Consider the following 17,320-nt stretch of genomic DNA (forward strand, 5'->3'; position numbering starts at 1 on the left):
ATTCCAGCCACTACAGTGAGCCCCTCCTCCTATAGCTCCTGTCCAACATGTAAGTTGAAAGAATTGTATGTCAAAACACCTCTGTGTGTGTGGGTGTATGTGTGTGTGTGTGTGTGTGTGTTCCACAGCCTTTTTTTGAGAGACCGAGAGTTCTTTTAGCCAAGTTAACTTATATCCTTCTTCAGTTGTTTTATTTTGTTAATTTAACCTTTATTTAAACGAGGCACGTCAGTTGGATCAGCATCACGCATCTACAATATGTTTGTTCAGTTTGTAGCCTTGTCGTTTTCATTTGATCCATCTCTTGCCTACTCCATCTCTTGCCTACTCCATCTCTTGCCTACTCCATCTCTTGCCTACTCCATCTCTTGCCTACTCCATCTCTTGACTACTCCATCTCTTGCCTACTCCATCTCTTGCCTACTCCATCTCTTGACTACTCCATCTCTTGACTACTCCATCTCTTGCCTACTCCATCTCTTGCCTACTCCATCTCTTGCCTACTCCCTTCACGCCCTTCCTTTATGACCCTGGAAATCAAATAAAAACTTGCACAGTGTGTTTATTTAGCGTACCGAAGCTAAATACGCTTTCAGAATACCATCAAATGATGCTCATACTGTACGTACCTGCTACGAGCAGCCTGCCAACCTCAGATGTACGAGTGCTTTTCCTTTTCTCTCTTGATCATTTCAATGTAAATGGCTCCTTTCTCTGTTATTCTGTCTCATCCCCCTCTTCTCAACCTTCTTTCCCCCATCTCCCCATCTCTCCATCCCCTCTTCTTAACCTTCTTTCCCCCATCTATCCATCTCCCCATCTCCCCCATCTCCCCCATCTCCCCCCTCTCCCCATCTCCCCCTCCCCCCTCTCCCCATCTCTCCATCTCCCCATCTCTCCATCCCCTTTTCTTAACCTTCTTTCCCCCATCTCCCCCATCTCCCCATCTCTCCATCTCCCCATCTCCCCAATCTCCCCATCTCCCCCATCTCCCCATCTCTCCCTCTCCCCATCTCTCCATCTCCCCCATCTCCCCCATCTCCCCCATCTCCCCATCTCTCCATCTCCCCATCTCCCCAATCTCCCCATCTCCCCCATCTCCCCATCTCTCCCTCTCCCCATCTCCCCATCTCTCCATCTCCCCCATCTCCCCCATCTCCCCATCTCCCCCATCTCCCCCATCTCCCCCATCTCCCCATCTCCCCATCTCTCCCTCTCCCCATCTCTCCATCTCCCCATCTCTCCACCCCCTCTTCTTAATCTTCTTTCCCCCATCTCCCCCATCTCCCCATCTCTCTATCTCCCCATCTCCCCCATCTCCCCATCTCCCCCATCTCCCCCATCTCCCCATCTCCCCCATCTCCCCATCTCCCCCATCTCCCCCATCTCTCCATCTCCCCATCTCCCCCATCTCCCCCATCTCCCCATCTCCCCCATCTCCCCCTCCCCCCTCTCCCCATCTCTCCATCCCCTCTTCTTAACCTTCTTTCCCCCATCTCTCCATCTCCCCCATCTCCCCCATCTCCCCCTCTCCCCATCTCCCCCATCTCCCCATCTCCCCAATCTCCCCCTCTCTCCATCTCCCCCATCTCCCCATCTCCCCATCTCTCCATCTCCCCCATCTCCCCCATCTCTCCATCTCCCCCATCTCCCCATCTCCCCCTCTCCCCATCTCTCCATCTCCCCATCTCTCCATCCCCTCTTCTTAACCTTCTTTCACCCATCTCCCCCATCTCCCCCATCTCTCCATCTCCCCCATCTCTCCATCTCCCCCATCTCTTCATCTCCCCATCTCTCCATCCCCTCTTCTTAACCTTATTTCCCCCCATCTCCCCATCTCTCCATCCCCTCTTCTTAACCTTCTTTCCCCATCTCTCCATCTCCCCCATCTCCCCCATCTCCCCATCTCTCCATCTCCCCATCTCTCCATCTCCCCATCTCTCCATCTCCCGCATCTCCCCCATCTCTCCCTCTCCCCATCTCTCCATCTCCCCATCTCTCCATCTCCCCATCTCTCCATCCCCTCTTCTTAACCTCTTTCCCCCATCTCCCCCATCTCCCCATCTCCCCCATCTCCCCATCTCCCCATCTCCCCCTCTCCCCATCTCTCCATCCCCTCTTCTTAACCTTCTTTCCCCCATCTCCCCATCTCTCCATCCCCTCTTCTTAACCTTCTTTCCCCCATCTCCCCATCTCCCCCATCTCCCCATCTCTCCCTCTCCCCATCTCACCATCTCCCCATCTCCCCCATCTCCCCCATCTCCCCATCTCTCCATCTCCCCATCTCTCCATCTCCCCATCTCTCCATCCCCTCTTCTTAACCTTCTTTCCCCCATCTCCCCCATCTCCCAATCTCCCCCATCTCCCCCATCTCCCCCATCTCTCCATCTCCCCATCTCCCCCATCTCCCCATCTCCCCCATCTCCCCCTCCCCCCTCTCCCCATCTCTCCATCTCCCCATCTCTCCATCCCCTCTTCTTAACCTTCTTTCCCCCATCTCCCCCATCTCCCCATCTCTCCATCTCCCCCATCTCCCCCATCTCCCCCATCTCCCCATCTCCCCCATCTCCCCCTCTCCCTCTCCCCATCTCCCCCATCTCCCCCATCTCCCCATCTCCCCAATCTCCCCCTCTCTCCATCTCCCCCATCTCCCCATCTCCCAATCTCTCCATCTCCCCCATCTCCCCCATCTCTCCATCTCCCCCATCTCCCCATCTCTCCATCTCCCCATCTCTCCATCTCCCCATCTCTCCATCCCCTCTTCTTAACCTTCTTTCCCCCATCTCCCCCATCTCCCCATCTCCCCAATCTCCCCATCTCTCCCTCTCCCCATCTCTCCCTCTCCCCATCTCCCCATCTCTCCATCTCCCCCATATCTCCATCTCCCCCATCTCCCCATCTCTCCCTCTCCCCATCTCTCCATCTCCCCATCTCCCCATCTCTCCATCCCCTCTTCTTAACCTTCTTTCCCCCATCTCCCCCATCTCTCCATCTCCCCCATCTCCCCATCTCCCCAATCTCCCCATCTCTCCCTCTCCCCATCTCTCCCTCTCCCCATCTCTCCATCTCCCCCATCTCCCCATCTCCCCATCTCTCCCTCTCCCCATCTCTCCATCTCCCCATCTCTCCATCTCCCCATCTCTCCATCCCCTCTTCTTAACCTTCTTTCCCCCATCTCCCCCATCTCCCCATCTCTCCATCTCCCCCATCTCCCCCATCTCCCCATCTCCCCCATCCCTCCATCTCCCCCATCTCCCCCTCTCCCCATCTCTCCATCTCCCCATCTCTACATCCCCTCTTCTTAACCTTCTTTCCCCCATCTCCCCCATCTCTCCATCTCCCCCACCCCCCCATCTCTCCATCTCCCCCATCTCCCCATCTCCCCATTTCCCCATCTCCCCCTCTCCCCCCTCTCCCCATCTCTTCATCTCCCCATCTCTCCATACCCTCTTCTTAACCTTCTTTCCCCCATCTCCCCCATCTCCCCATCTCCCCAATCTCCCCATCTCCCCATCTCTCCCTCTCCCCATCTCTCCCTCTCCCCATCTCTCCCTCTCCCCATCTCTCCATCTCCCCCATCTCTCCATCTCCCCCATCTCCCCATCTCCCCATCTCTCCCTCTCCCCATCTCTCCATCTCCCCATCTCTCCATCTCCCCATCTCTCCATCTCCCCATCTCTCCATCCCCTCTTCTTAACCTTCTTTCCCCCATCTCCCCCATCTCCCCATCTCTCCATCTCCCCCATCTCCCCCTCTCCCCATCTCTCCATCTCCCCATCTCTCCATCCCCTCTTCTTAACCTTCTTTCCCCCATCTCCCCCATCTCTCCATCTCCCCCATCCCCCCCATCTCTCCATCTCCCCCATCTCCCCATCTCCCCATTTCCCCATCTCCCCCATCTCCCCATCTCCCCCATCTCCCCCCTCTCCCCATCTCTTCATCTCCCCATCTCTCCATCCCCTCTTCTTAACCTTCTTTCCCCCATCTCCCCCATCTCCCCCTCTCCCCCCTCTCCCCATCTCCCCCTCTCCCCAATCTCCCCATCTCCCCCTCTCCCCCTCCCCCCTCTCCCCATCTCCCCCTCTCCCCATCTCCCCCTCTCCCCATCTCTCCATCCCCTCTTCTTAACCTTCTTTCCCCCATCTCCCCATCTCTCCATCCCCTCTTCTTAACCTTCTTTCCCCCATCTCCCCCATCTCCCCATCTCCCCCCTCTCCCCATCTCCCCCCTCTCCCCATCTCTCCATCCCCTCTTCTCAACCTTCTTTCCCCGCGCATCTTTCTCTTCTCGCTGATTTCTCTCTTCCTGACAATCCCTCTCCTCTCCCTGATTGGACCCCCCCTCTCCCCATCCCTCTCTCTCACCCCTCCCTCTCCTCATCCCTCTCCCCTGATCCCTCTTTAACCTCTCATCCCTCTCCTCGCCTCATCCCCCTCTCTCTATACCCTCCTCTCCTCATCCATTTTGCTCATCCCTCTCTGTTCCGTATAGGCGTCAGGTACTGCAGGTACACCTGTCTCCAGGTCTACACCAGCTAGGCAGTGTGAGTTGGCAGCTGGCTCTCTGCCTCCTGTTCATCTTCACCATCGTCTACTTCAGCATCTGGAAGGGAGTCAAGACCTCTGGCAAGGTGAGCAGAGGGATGGACAAACAGTAGATGATAGTCGATAAATACTGTGAAATCTGTTTCTCACTGATGTCTTTTATTCATACGTGCCCAACTCTCTTTCCCTCTCTTTCTCTCTCCCCCATCCATCTCTCTCTCTCTCTCTCTCTCTCTCTCTCTCTCTCTCTCTCTCTCTCTCTCTCTCGCCCCCCCCTCTCTCTCTCTCTCTCTCTCTCTCTCTCTCTCTCTCTCTCCCTCTCTCCCCCCTCTCTCTCCCCCACCCCCCCTCTCTCGCTCCCTCCCTCCCCCTCTCTCTCTCCCCCACCCTCTCTCTCTCTCTCTCTCTCTCTCTCTCTCTCTCCCTCCCCCACCCCTCTCTCTCTCTCCCCCTCTCTCTCTCTCTCCCTCCCCCACCCTCTCTCTCTCTCTCCCCCACCCTCTCTCTCTCTCTCTCTCTCTCTCTCTCACTCTCCCTCCCCCACCCTTCTCTCTCTCTCGCTCCCCCCCCCTCTCTCTCCCCCACCCTTCTCTCTCAGGTGGTGTGGGTGACAGCCACCTTCCCCTACCTTGTCTTGCTGGTGCTGCTCGTTCGTGGGGCCACTCTGCCCGGGGCCTGGAGGGGCGTGGTCTTCTACCTCAAACCTGATTGGGGGAAACTACTCAGCACCACAGTGAGTTAGCCAACTATTGGTGTAGGTTTCCAGACAATCTTGTGTCATCATAAAACATGCTGACTCCGAATCTTTCTGCCTGATGTCTTCCTAATCTCCAGTTTGTCTCTCACACTCTCCCTCTCCCCCTCTCTCTCCCTCCCCCCCCCTCTCTCTCTCTCTCTCTCTCTCACTCTCCCCTCTCTCTCTCTCTCTCCCTCTCCCCCTTTCTCTCTCCCCCCTCTCTCTCCCCCTTTCTCTCTCCCCCTCTCCCTTTTCTTTCTCACACTCTCTCCCCCCTGTCTCGCCCTATCTCTTCCTCTCACTCCCCTCCTCTCTCCCTCCCTCTCTCCCCCTCTCTCTCTCCCCATCTCCCTCTCTCTCTCTCCCCTCTCCCTTTTCTCTCTCTCTTCCTCTCACTCCCCTCCTCTCTCCCTCCCTCTCTCCCCCCTCTCTCTCCCCATCTCCCTCTCTCTATCCCCCTCTCCCCGTCTCCCTCTCGCTCCCCTCCTCTCTCCATCTCCCCCCTCTCTCCCTCTCCCCCTCTCCCCCTCTCTCTTTCTCTCTCCTTCTCTCTCCCCCGCACTCTCTCCCCCTCGTTTTAACTGTCCCTCTCTCTCCCCCTCTCAATTCCCTCTCTCTCTCTCTCTCTCCCCGTCTCCCTTTTCTCTCGCCCCCCATCTTGCCCTCTCTCTCTCCCTCCCCATCTCCTTCTTGCCCTCTCTCTCTCCCCCCGCTCTCTCTCTCCTTCTCCCCTCTTCCCCCTCTCTCACTCCCTCTCTCCCCTCTCTCTCTCTCCATCTCACTCCCTCTCTCTCTCCTCTCTCTCTCCATCTCTCTCTCTCGCTCTCTCCCACTCCCATTCTCTCTCCCCCTCCCATTCTCTCTCCCCCTCCCTTTCTCTCTCCCTCTCCCTCTCCCTCCCTCTCTCCTCTCTCTCTCCCCCTCTCTCTCTCCTCCCTCTCTCTCTCCTCTCCCTCCCTCTCTCCCCCTCTCTCTCTCCCCATCTCCCTCTCTCGCTCTCCCCTCTCCCTTTTCTCTCTCTCTTCCTCTCACTCCCCTCCTCTCTCCCTCCCTCTCTCCCCCCTCTCTCTCCCCATCTCCCCTCTCTATCCCCCCTCTCCCCGTCTCCCTCTCGCTCCCCTCCTCTCTCCCTCTCCCCCCTCTCTCCCTCTCCCCCTCTCCCCCTCTCTCTTTCTCTCTCCTTCTCTCTCCCCCGCACTCTCTCCCCCTCGCTTTAACTGTCCCTCTCTCTCCCCCTCTCCCTTCCCTCTCTCTCTCTCTCCCCGTCTCCCTTTTCTCTCGCCCCCCATCTTGCCCTCTCTCTCTCCCTCCCCATCTCCTTCTCGCCCTCTCTCTCTCCCCCCGCTCTCTCTCTCCTTCTCCCCTCTTCCCCCTCTCTCACTCCCTCTCTCCCCTCTCTCTCTCTCCATCTCACTCCCTCTCTCTCTCCTCTCTCTCTCCATCTCTCTCCCTCGCTCTCTCCCCCTCCCATTCTCTCTCCCCCTCCCTTTCTCTCTCCCTCTCCCTCCCTCTCTCCTCTCTCTCTCCCCCTCTCTCTCTCCTCCCTCTCTCTCTCCTCTCCCTCCCTCTCTCCTCTCTCTCTCCCCCTCTCTCTCTCCTCTCTCTCTCCCCATCTCTCTCCTCCCTCTCTCTCTCCCCCTCTCTCTCACAGGTATGGATTGATGCTGCAGCTCAGATCTTCTTCTCTCTGGGACCAGGTTTTGGGGTGCTCCTGGCCTTTGCCAGCTACAACCCCTTTCACAACAACTGCTACAAGTCAGACTCCATTTCTCTTGATACAGTACAATCTGTTTATGAACCTGCCATGTGAAATGTATTTCTGTTGCCTGTGACTTGTTGTTAATCCTCTCTCTTCTCCTATCACCCTCTTTCTGTATCTATCTTTCTCCCTCTCTCTCTACCTCCCTCCTTTTCTCTTCCCCTCTCACCATCCCTTTATCCCCCTCTCTCAGGGATGCGTTGGTGACCAGCTCGGTGAACTGCCTGACCAGTTTCCTCTCTGGGTTTGTCATCTTTACTGTGCTCGGCTACATGGCTGAGATGCGCAAAATAGGCGTGGAGACAGTAGCCAAGGATGCTGGTAAATCAATCAAATCCCAAATTGAAAATCGACTTTTCATATGTAGCAGTTGTTGTACGATTGATTTACTTTACATCAGGGCCCATATTCATAAGAGTCTCAGAGTAGGAGTGCTGATCTAGGATCAGGTGTCCTCTCCCTTCGCTTGTAATCTTATTCAATATGATCTTAAAGGCCCAGTGCAGTCAAAAACATGATTTTCCTGTGTTTTATATATATTTCCACACTATGAGGTTGGTATAATACTGTGAAATAGTGAAAAAGATGATAATGCCCTTTTAGTGTAGGAGCTGTTTGAAAAAAACTCCTGAAATTTCTGCCTCTTCTGCTGGGATAGAGGTTTGGCCTTCCATGGTGACATCACCAATAAGAAAGAGCGCCAAACCTCTACCAATAACAGCTAGTTTTCAGTTTTCCCCTCCCCACTCAGACCACTCCCAGACAGGCCTTGCTAAATTCTTGCTTGAGAAATTGCTCTTTGCTAAAAAGTAGGAGTGGGTGACCAGATCCTAGATCCAACACTCCTACTCTGAGACGCTTTGGGAACACAGGCCCAGATAGTTCAGAGGTTATCTGAGGTCAGACATCTGGCAAGTGAGTACAGACCAGACCGTGGAGAGTCCTAAGGTAAGAAAGAGAGTTCAAAGAGAGGACATAACAAATTCTCTGCTACGGTTCTAGTTACTCTCGCCTCCATCAAGACTAAGTGCTCACTATTCCTTTTTGATCAAGGCCCAACACCATATATAACATCCTCAGGGACCCATATGGAAATAATTACGATGCCTTAAGTGGTTTCAAACATGAAAGAGGACAGTTAAGATGCCACATTTTGACCGTGTGTGTGTGTGTGTGTGTGTGTTCCCTTTCCTAACGTGTTGACTGTCTGTCTTCTGCCAGGTCCCAGTCTGCTGTTCATCATCTATGCTGAAGCCATCGCCAACATGCCCGCTGCCACCTTCTTCGCCATCATCTTCTTCCTCATGATCATCATGCTGGGGCTGGACAGCACGGTCAGTGGCACACACACACACACACACACACACTATGCACACAGTATGCACACATAATTATTAGACTGGTTTTCAAATTGATTAATGTCTGTTTTTGATCAGTTCTATTATGTTTACTAGTTTATTGAGTGTGTTGAGTGTATATTCAGCCAGGCTCTGAGTGTGGGTGGGGAGGGGGGGGGGGTGTACTGTCAACAGAACTTATTGTTATGCATAAGGGACAGTTTGTGTCTTTCTGTCTGGGTTTGCCTGTTTATAGAGATTTTCTATAGCTGCGCTATGATTTTTTTCTCTCTCTCTCACTCATCACTCTCATCTGTCTCTCCTTTTCTCTCTCTCTCTCTCTCTCTCTCTCTCTCTCTCTCTCTCTCTCTCTCTCTCTCTCTCTCTCTCTCCTCTACTGGCTCCTACTCCTTCTCTCTCCCTCTCAATTAAATTTCAATTTAATGTCTCTCCCATCTTGTCTCCCTGTGTAGTTTGCCGGTCTGGAGGGGGTGATCACAGCCATGCTGGATGAGTTCCCCCAATTGTTGTCTAGGAGGAGGGAGTTGTTTGTCCTGGGTCTGGTGTGTGTCTGCTACCTGGGAGCGCTCTCCACCCTCACCTACGTGAGTCTCCACTCTACCTAGCCTCGGTCCCACTCCCACGCAGCCTCGGTCCCTCTCCCACTCAGCCTCGGTCCCTCTCCCACTCAGCCTCGGTCCTTCTCCCACTCAACCTCGGTCCCTTTCACACTCAGCCTCGGTCCCACTACCACGCAGCCTCGGTCCCACTCCCACGCAGCCTCGGTCCCGCTCCCAACCGGCCTCGGTCCCTCTCCCACTCAACCTCGGTCCCTTTCCCACTCAGCCTCGGTCCCACTACCACGCAGCCTCGGTCCCACTCCCACGCAGCCTCGGTCCCGCTCCCAACCGGGTCTCGGTTCCTCTCCCACTCAACCTCGGTCCCTTTCCCACTCAGCCTTGGTCCCACCCCAACCTGGCCTCGGACCCACTCCGACTCGGCCTCGGTCCCACTCTCACGCTCTCTCGGTCCCACTCTCACGCTCTCTCGGTCCCACTCCCACGCGGCCTCGGTCCCACTCCCACGCGGCATCGGTCCCACTCCCACGCGGCCTCGGTCCCATTCCCACGCGGCCTCGGTCCCATTCCCACGCGGCATCGGTCCCACTCCCACGCGGCCTCGGCCCCACTCCCACGTGGCCTCGGCCCCACTCCCATGTGGCCTCGGTCCCACTCCCACTCGGCCTCGGTCCCACTCCCACTCGGCCTCGGTCCCTTTCCCACTCGGCCTCGGTCCCTCTCCCACTCGGCCTCGGTCCCTCTCCCACTCGGCCTCGGTCCATCTCCCACCCAGCCTCGGTCCAACTCCCACCCAGCCTCGGTCCCACTCCCACCCAGCCTTGGTCCCACTCCCACGCAGCATCTGTCCCTCTCCCAATCATCTCTGTCCCACTCCACCCAGTCTTGGTTCCACTCCACGCAGCCTCGGTCCCACTCCACTCCACTCCACGCAGCCTCAGTCCCTCTCCTACTCAGCCTCGCTCCCACTCCCACCCAGTCTCGGTCCGACTCCACCCGCATCAGTCCCTCTCCCACCCAGCCTCGCTCCCACTCCCACCCAGTCTCGGTCCGACTCCACCCGCATCAGTCCCACTCCCACCCAGCCTCGGTCCCACTCCCACGCAGCCTCAGTCCCACTCCCATGGAGCCTCAAGCCCACTCCCACTCAGCCTCGGTCCCACTCCCACTCGGCCTCGGTCCCACTCCCACTCGGCCTCGGTCCCACTCCCACGCAGCCTCGGTCCTACTCCCACCTGGCCTCGAACCCACTCCCACTCGGCCTCGGTCCCACTTCCACTTGGCCTTGGTCCCACTCCCACGCAGTCTCTGTCGCACTTGGTTTCTGTCCCACTCGGCCTCTGTCCCACTCCACGTGGCCTCGGTCCTACTCCCACTCAGCCTCGGTCCCACTCGGCCTCGGTCCCACTCCCACTCTGCCTCTGTCCCACTCCCACGCATCCTCTGTCCCACTCCCACACAGGCTCGGTCCCACTCCCACCCAGTCTCGGTCCCACTCCCACCCAGCCTCGGTCCCACTCAAACACAGCCTCGGTCCCACTCAGCCTCGGTCCCACTCCTACTCAGCCTCGGTCTCACTCCACCCACCTCGGTCCCACTCCCACTCAGCCTCTGTCCCACTCCCACGCAGCCTTTGTCCCACTCCCACGCAGCCTCGTCCCACTCCCACGCAGCCCCACTCAACCTCAATACCACTCCCACCCAGCCTCGGTCCCACTCCATCCAGCCTCGGTCCCACTCCACCCGCCTTGGTCCCACTCCCACTCGGCCTCTGTCCCACTCCCACTCCCACTCGGTCCCACTCCCACTCGGCCTCGGTCCCACTCCCACTCGGCCTCGGGTCCACTCCCACGCAGCCTCGGTCCCACTACCACCTGGCCTCGGTCCCACTCCCACTCGGCTTTGGTCCCACTGCCACGCGACCTCTGTCCCACTCGGCCTCTGTCCCACTCTGCCTCTGTCCCACTCCCACGTGGACTCGGTCCTACCTCCCTTCAGCCTCGGTCCCACTCAGCCTCGGTCCCACTCCCACCCAGTCTCGGTCCCACTCCCACCCAGTCTCGGTCCCACTCCCACCCAGCCTCGGTCCCGGTCCCGCTCCCCCTCCCACCCAGCCTCGGTCCCACTTCCACCCAGTCTCGGTCCCACTTGAACACAGCCTCGTACCCAATCAGCCTCGGTCCCACTCCTACTCAGCCTCGGTCCCACTCCTACTCAGCCTCGGTCCCACTCCCACCCACCTTGGTCCCACTCCCACACAGCCTCTGTCCCACTCCCACGCAGCCTCTGTCCCACTCCCACGCAGGCTCGGTCCCACTCCCACGCAGTCTCGGTCCCACTCCCACCCAGCCTCGGTACCGGTCCCGCTCCCACTCCCACGCAGGCTCGGTCCCACTCCCACGCAGTCTCGGTCCCACTCCCACCCAGCCTCGGTACCGGTCCCGCTCCCACTCCCACCCAGCCTCGGTCCCACTCCCACCCAGTCTCAGTCCCACTCCCACCCAGCCTCGGTCCCACTCCCACGCAGTCTCGGTCCCACTCCCACCCAGCCTCGGTACCGGTCCCGCTCCCACTCCCACCCAGCCTCGGTCCCACTCCCACCCAGTCTCAGTCCCACTCCCACCCAGCCTCGGTCCCACTCCCACCCAGTCTCGGTCCCACTCCTACTCGGCCTCGGTCCCACTCCCACCCAGCCTCGGTCCCACTCCCACCCAGTCTCGGTCCCACTCCCACCCAGCCTCGGTCCCACTCCTACTCAGCCTTGGTCCCACTCCCACCCACCTCGGTCCCACTCCCACTTAGCCTCTGTCCCACTCCCACTTAGCCTCTGTCCCATTCCCACCCAGCCTCAGTCCCACTCCGACCCAGCTTCGGTCCCGCTCCCACTCCCACCCAGCCTCAGTCCCACTCCCACCCAGCCTCAGTCCCATTCCCAACCAGCCTCAGTCCCATTCCCACCCAGCCTCAGTCCCACTCCCACCCAGCCTCAGTCCCACTCCCACCCAGCCTCGGTCCCACTCCCACCCAGGCTTGTTCCCACTCCCAAGCAGCCTCGGTCCCACTCCCACGCAGCCTCGGTCCCACTCCCACCCAGCCTTGTTCCCACTCCCAACCAGCCACGGTCCCACTCCCAAGCAGCCTCGGTCCCACGCAGCCTCGGTCCCACTCCCACGCAGGCTCGGTCCCACTCCCACGCAGCCTCACTCCCACTCGGGAAACAAGTCGAAAATAAGCTCCGGTGGAACATCAGCAGTATATACTGTATAAATGTCTCTATAGCTTTTGTCTCTTTTGTCTTTGTGGCTTGTTTCCCAACACCCATGCGTTTCTCTGGAAATCTGTTTTTAGGGAGGTGCGTTTGTGGTGAAACTGTTTGAGGAGTACGCCACAGGACCTGCTGTCATCACTGTGGTCTTCCTAGAAGTCATCGCTGTTTCCTGGTTCTACGGTAAATGGCTGACAATGATATTGTTGACAAGGCTCACATAGTCTGACATTCTTTGGATTCAGCTTTTTTTGTTTGTTGTTGATTTAAGGGATGTGTGTTTGTGATTGGTTTGTAGCCTGTCTGCCCTAGACTGTCTGCACTAGACATTTCTAATTTGGGACAATGAAGTCACTGGATGCATTGATTGATTGATTTCTATTCCATATTGAGACTAAAGTGTGTGTGAGTGCATGTGTTTCATTGTGTGTCTGTGTCCATTTTCAGGCACCAGTCGTTTCTGCGCTGATGTCAATATGATGCTGGGCTTCTCCCCTGGACTATTCTGGAGGGTGTGCTGGGTAGCCATCTGCCCCATCTTCCTACTGGTGAGGCCCCCCCCCCCCTCACACACAGACACACAAACACCGGCACTATATTCCTATTCGAAACACAACCACATCTATGTCTCATCTCTCCTCAGTTCATCATTGTCAGTTTCCTGGCGTTCCCCCCGGAGGTCAAGTTGTTTGACTACATCTACCCACCCTGGACCACAGTTCTGGGCTACTGCATCGGAGTGTCCTCCTTCATCTGTGTACCAGCCTACATGGTGTACCACCTGCTCACTGCCAAAGGGACCTTTAAACAGGTAAGAGCCTCCAGAGGGCTTCCAGTCCCCCTCCAGTCCCCCTTCCGTCCTACTAACAGAGAACACAATCAAAGGGAGAGATGCAGAGAGTAGGAATACAAGCCACCATGGCTTCCAGACCTTATGGTTCAGACACTCGCGCGTGCAAGCACAAAACACACACAAACACAAAACACACACACGCTAACATAGACAAGCAACAGACACCGCGGCACCTGCACACTGTCACGTTGCCAAGCCAGAAAACAGCTCCTTGTTTGAGAAGACAGACCAACATCAAACAGCCTTGTACACACAGCGCCTCCCTCCCTCCTCTCCCTGCCTTTGATGAACCTGTCATCCAATAAGCCCAGTGTTTGCCCCAGTGCCTCACCACACAATGGGACTGAAAGACAGTGTCAGCAGGGGGGTGTGTGTGTTACGTGTGTGTTCTGGTCGTACATCTGTGTTAGTGTGTGTGTGTGTGTTACGTGTGTGAGCGTTGTATGCCCAACCTGCCGCTGCGGCCAGTGAGTGTAGACAGACGGATCAGAGCGAGGTCAGGATGACATAGTCTGTGTGACAGCGCACAATAACAACGATCTGTTGGGTTCCGCCACAGTTTTACCAGGCACCACTTCTTGCGCTCAGACTACCAGAAATCTGTCACTTTCAATGGAAGCAGACACGGGAAAGTCCTTATGAGTGGAGCGACTGTGCAATAACCAATCCGAGGAAAGGAGGGTCTCGCTCGATAGCTTTGACACTGTGCTGGATAGGCTAACAGCCAACGTGCCAATTTGCATGTTGTTTGGAAGATTCAACACGAAAACTTCTAGTGTTACAAGGTGAACCCAACCCTCAATGACAGTGGCTTGGATGAAATAACTCTGGTGTCCCCTCCTACCCCTCTCTTGTCTGTCCCGCCCTTCCTCCCTTCCTTATCCCTCAGCGTCTCCTGAATGGCATCACCCCTGTACCCAGTGGGCCTCACAGTGACATTATCATCACCCACGCCGTCTGACCCAGTGGTCTGACCAGGCCGGGTGGACTACACCACCCTCTGCTGGACATAGAGCACAACTGCAGGACGGGGACGGTTCACCCCCCCCCATCCCACTTCTCCTCCAGAACCCCCACAGCAGACTACCGAAGCACAGAGGCACCCTGTTTATCCCACTTACCCCAGGGCTGAGGTGGGGGCGCTGGGCCATCCCACACCCCTCCTCCGTCGTCTCCCTCCTGGCTCATTCTGTTAGCGGCTAATGTCGTCACTGGTTTCATACTGGGCCACGCTGGTCAGAGCATTTCAACCACCAGACAGAGGGTTTTTAGATGCCACAGCACAATGGCATGTGTACTGTTATTGAAGCGTAATGTTGCCTTTCAAGTCTATACCTGTCCATTACAATTGGAATCCATCCGCACAGTATGAGGCATAAACATACACGCTTCCTTGTCTCTGCTCTGTCAGGTCCACGAAACAATGTTTATATCACGAGCAAACATCTCATCTCACGGCTTCGTTCGAGGTTATATCCTTGTTTCATGAGTTCTGCGTTCAGATATTTAGCTGGGCATTGATTGCAAAATGCAGGTATCTTTTTTAAGTTTCTCTATGAAACCAAATATTCCATGGATATTTCTACAGGTATTTCCAGATGTGAGCTGTTGTCCTGCTTTAGGAGGACTTGGTGGGAGCTAGTCAGTGTTTCTGAACGGGATGGCTGAACCTATGAAGGGCCTTGATGATGAGTGTCAGAGCGTCTCCACACGGTGAAGCGCTGTATGTTGGTGTTGTATGACGCACTGCAGTACTGATTATGCTCTGTAAGCATATCCAAGTTGTTGGGGGACATAGAGACCAGTTCAGAAGAGAAAACGGGGCTTTGTCCAGTTATGTGGGGGGATTCTTTAGCTGCAGTATGGAAGGCTCTGGTGCGCGTGTACGCAGGCCCTGTGCAGATCAGAAGGAGTTGGTTATATTATCCCAATGTAAGATGTATATTTATTTGAAATAATTATTATTGCTCTCAAATCTATACGTTCATGTGTTTGTCTAACTCATTTACTATAAACGGACATGCTGATTTTAGTTTGATTTAGCGTCTTAATATGTATAACACCATTTCCACGCTAACTGCCTACATCGGGAACCCAGTATTGAACACAACTATGTTCATCTCCTTCATCTCTGTCTCTCAGTCTTCAAGGATGTGTCTAAAAACAGGTATCGGTCTTTACTTTCGACCAAATAGTCTGTTGTGTGTTGGAATGGGAGTCGTAGTATGACGTGTGTATTAAGTGAGTCTTGGTGTCGGTGTGTCTCTCTTTGTTCTGTGAATACTTGTCTACTCTCTTGAATGGATTATGTTTGTGTGTGCATCAGACCAGGGTGCAAATACTATAGGGAATCTTTCAAGTACTTTGTGTTTTCTTTGGCCTGCCTAGTGCCAGATGGGCGGGGTATGTTTTAGCCTGCCTCGTGCCAGATGGGCGGGGTTTGTTTTAGCCTGCCTCGTGCCAGATGGGCGGGGTTTGTTTTAGCCTGCCTCGTGCCAGAGGGGCGGGGTTTGCAGGATTGCGACTGTTCTATTGGTTCCGTTGAACCAGGCAAGCTCAATCAAATCTGAAGTATTTGAAACGATTTCAAATAGTATTTTACCTGGGGATTGGTGTATGTGTGTCTAAGCGTGCATACCTTGCGAGCGTGCATACATGAGTGTGCGTGTATACACGTGTGTGTGTGTGTCAGCGTGCATACATGAGTGTGCGTGTATACACGTGTGTGTGTGTGTCAGCGGGCATGTGTGTGTACATTATGAACTGAAGTAGCAGTGTCAGACTCTGTCAACTTTGTCAGTGTGTGTAACCTGTGTGTGTGTAACCTATGTGTGCATGCCAGTGTGTGTAACCTGTGTGTGCATGCCAGTGTGTTCATGCCAGTGTGTGTAACCTGTGCTTCAGCTTGCGTCTGTGATGTGACCTTGTCTTGTTCCTCTCCAAAATATCCAATGAAGATGATAAAACCACTCCCTTGTACCTCTCGAGCCTATATAATGTATGACCTATGTATGTCTGTTAAAGATTGTATTGAGAAATAAACCTGTATAGAAGAAAGATATACATATTATATGAATGAATAAATAAATAAAGTTAAGATGTAAATGAGTAGCTATGCCTCTTGCATTTCCCCCCCCCCCCACAATGCTTTTGTAATACTGTTTTGTAACATTGTAACACTTGAATTGGGTTCATTTCTGAGATTATTTAAGGAATGAGGTGGTTTAATGCCGAGGGCACAGTTAGACAGTCCATTTTCTGCTATACATATTCCACCACTAAGGGCAGCAGCTAGGGCCAGGTGCTTGAAGCACCAGAAAGGCTTGATAAGTGATTGCTCAAAGGTGTGGGTGATTGGCGGGTAATTCGTTATTGGGAGATGGGTCAAAGATGTTTGATTGTATTGACAAGATAGACAGCAACACAATTAGACCCAACCAAATCATGAGAAAACAAACAGATAATCACTTGACACATTGGAAGGAATTAACAAGAAAACTGCGCAAACTAGAATGCTATTTGGCCCTAAACAGAGAGTACACAGCAACAGAATACCTGACCACTGTGACTAACCCAAACTTAAGGAAAGCTTTGACTATGTACAGACTCAGTGAGCGTAGCCTTGCTGTTGAGAAAGGGCAGACCTGGTTCTCAAGAGAAGACAGGCTATGTGCACACTGCCCACAAAATGAGGTGGAAACTGAGCTGCACTTCCTAACCTCATGCCCAATGTATGACCATATTAGAGACACATGTTTCCCTCAGATTACACAGATCCACAAAGAATTCAAAGACAAACCCGATTTTGATAAACTCCCATATCTACTGGGTGAAATACCACAGTGTGCCATCACAGCAGCAAGATTTGTGACCTGTTGCTACAAGAAAATGGCAACCAATGACCAAACACCATTGTAAATACAACCCATATTTATGTTTATTTATTTTCCCTTTCGTACTTTAACAATTTGCACATTGTTACAACACTGTATATATACATAATATTACATTTATAATGTCTTTATTCTTTTGGAACTTCTGTATGTGTAATATTTACTGTTCATTTTTATTGTTTATTTCACTTTTGTATATTATCTACTTCACTTGCTTTGGCAATGTTAACATATGTTTCCCATGCCAATAAAGCCCCTTGAATTGAATTGAATAGTCGAGGGACTGCTCTAACAATGGAAATACATGTCCTCAAAGATGGAAGATAGGCGGGAGGAGGCGGGATCAGGTGCGACA

At 54.4% G+C, this 17,320-nt stretch overlaps 1 protein-coding gene across 1 annotated transcript in view; it reads left to right on the top strand.

The window, feature by feature from the left end:
* The window catches only part of LOC139385648 (sodium-dependent serotonin transporter-like), a 41,147-nt gene extending 24,967 nt beyond the window's left edge, over window positions 1–16,180 (top strand). The window contains exons 5-14 of the mRNA XM_071130878.1: window positions 4,492–4,630; window positions 5,143–5,277; window positions 6,932–7,035; window positions 7,233–7,360; window positions 8,261–8,373; window positions 8,850–8,981; window positions 12,303–12,402; window positions 12,667–12,767; window positions 12,863–13,030; window positions 13,962–16,180. Of these exons, the coding sequence (XP_070986979.1) occupies window positions 4,492–4,630; window positions 5,143–5,277; window positions 6,932–7,035; window positions 7,233–7,360; window positions 8,261–8,373; window positions 8,850–8,981; window positions 12,303–12,402; window positions 12,667–12,767; window positions 12,863–13,030; window positions 13,962–14,033 (1,192 nt within the window). The 3' untranslated portion in view covers window positions 14,034–16,180. The remainder of the gene's footprint in view (window positions 1–4,491; window positions 4,631–5,142; window positions 5,278–6,931; window positions 7,036–7,232; window positions 7,361–8,260; window positions 8,374–8,849; window positions 8,982–12,302; window positions 12,403–12,666; window positions 12,768–12,862; window positions 13,031–13,961) is intronic.
* Window positions 16,181–17,320: the final 1,140 nt, after the last annotated feature.

The sequence above is a fragment of the Oncorhynchus clarkii genome, chromosome 27, assembly GCF_045791955.1.
Source record: "Oncorhynchus clarkii lewisi isolate Uvic-CL-2024 chromosome 27, UVic_Ocla_1.0, whole genome shotgun sequence".
In the NCBI taxonomy this organism is placed as follows: Eukaryota; Metazoa; Chordata; class Actinopteri; order Salmoniformes; family Salmonidae; genus Oncorhynchus; species Oncorhynchus clarkii.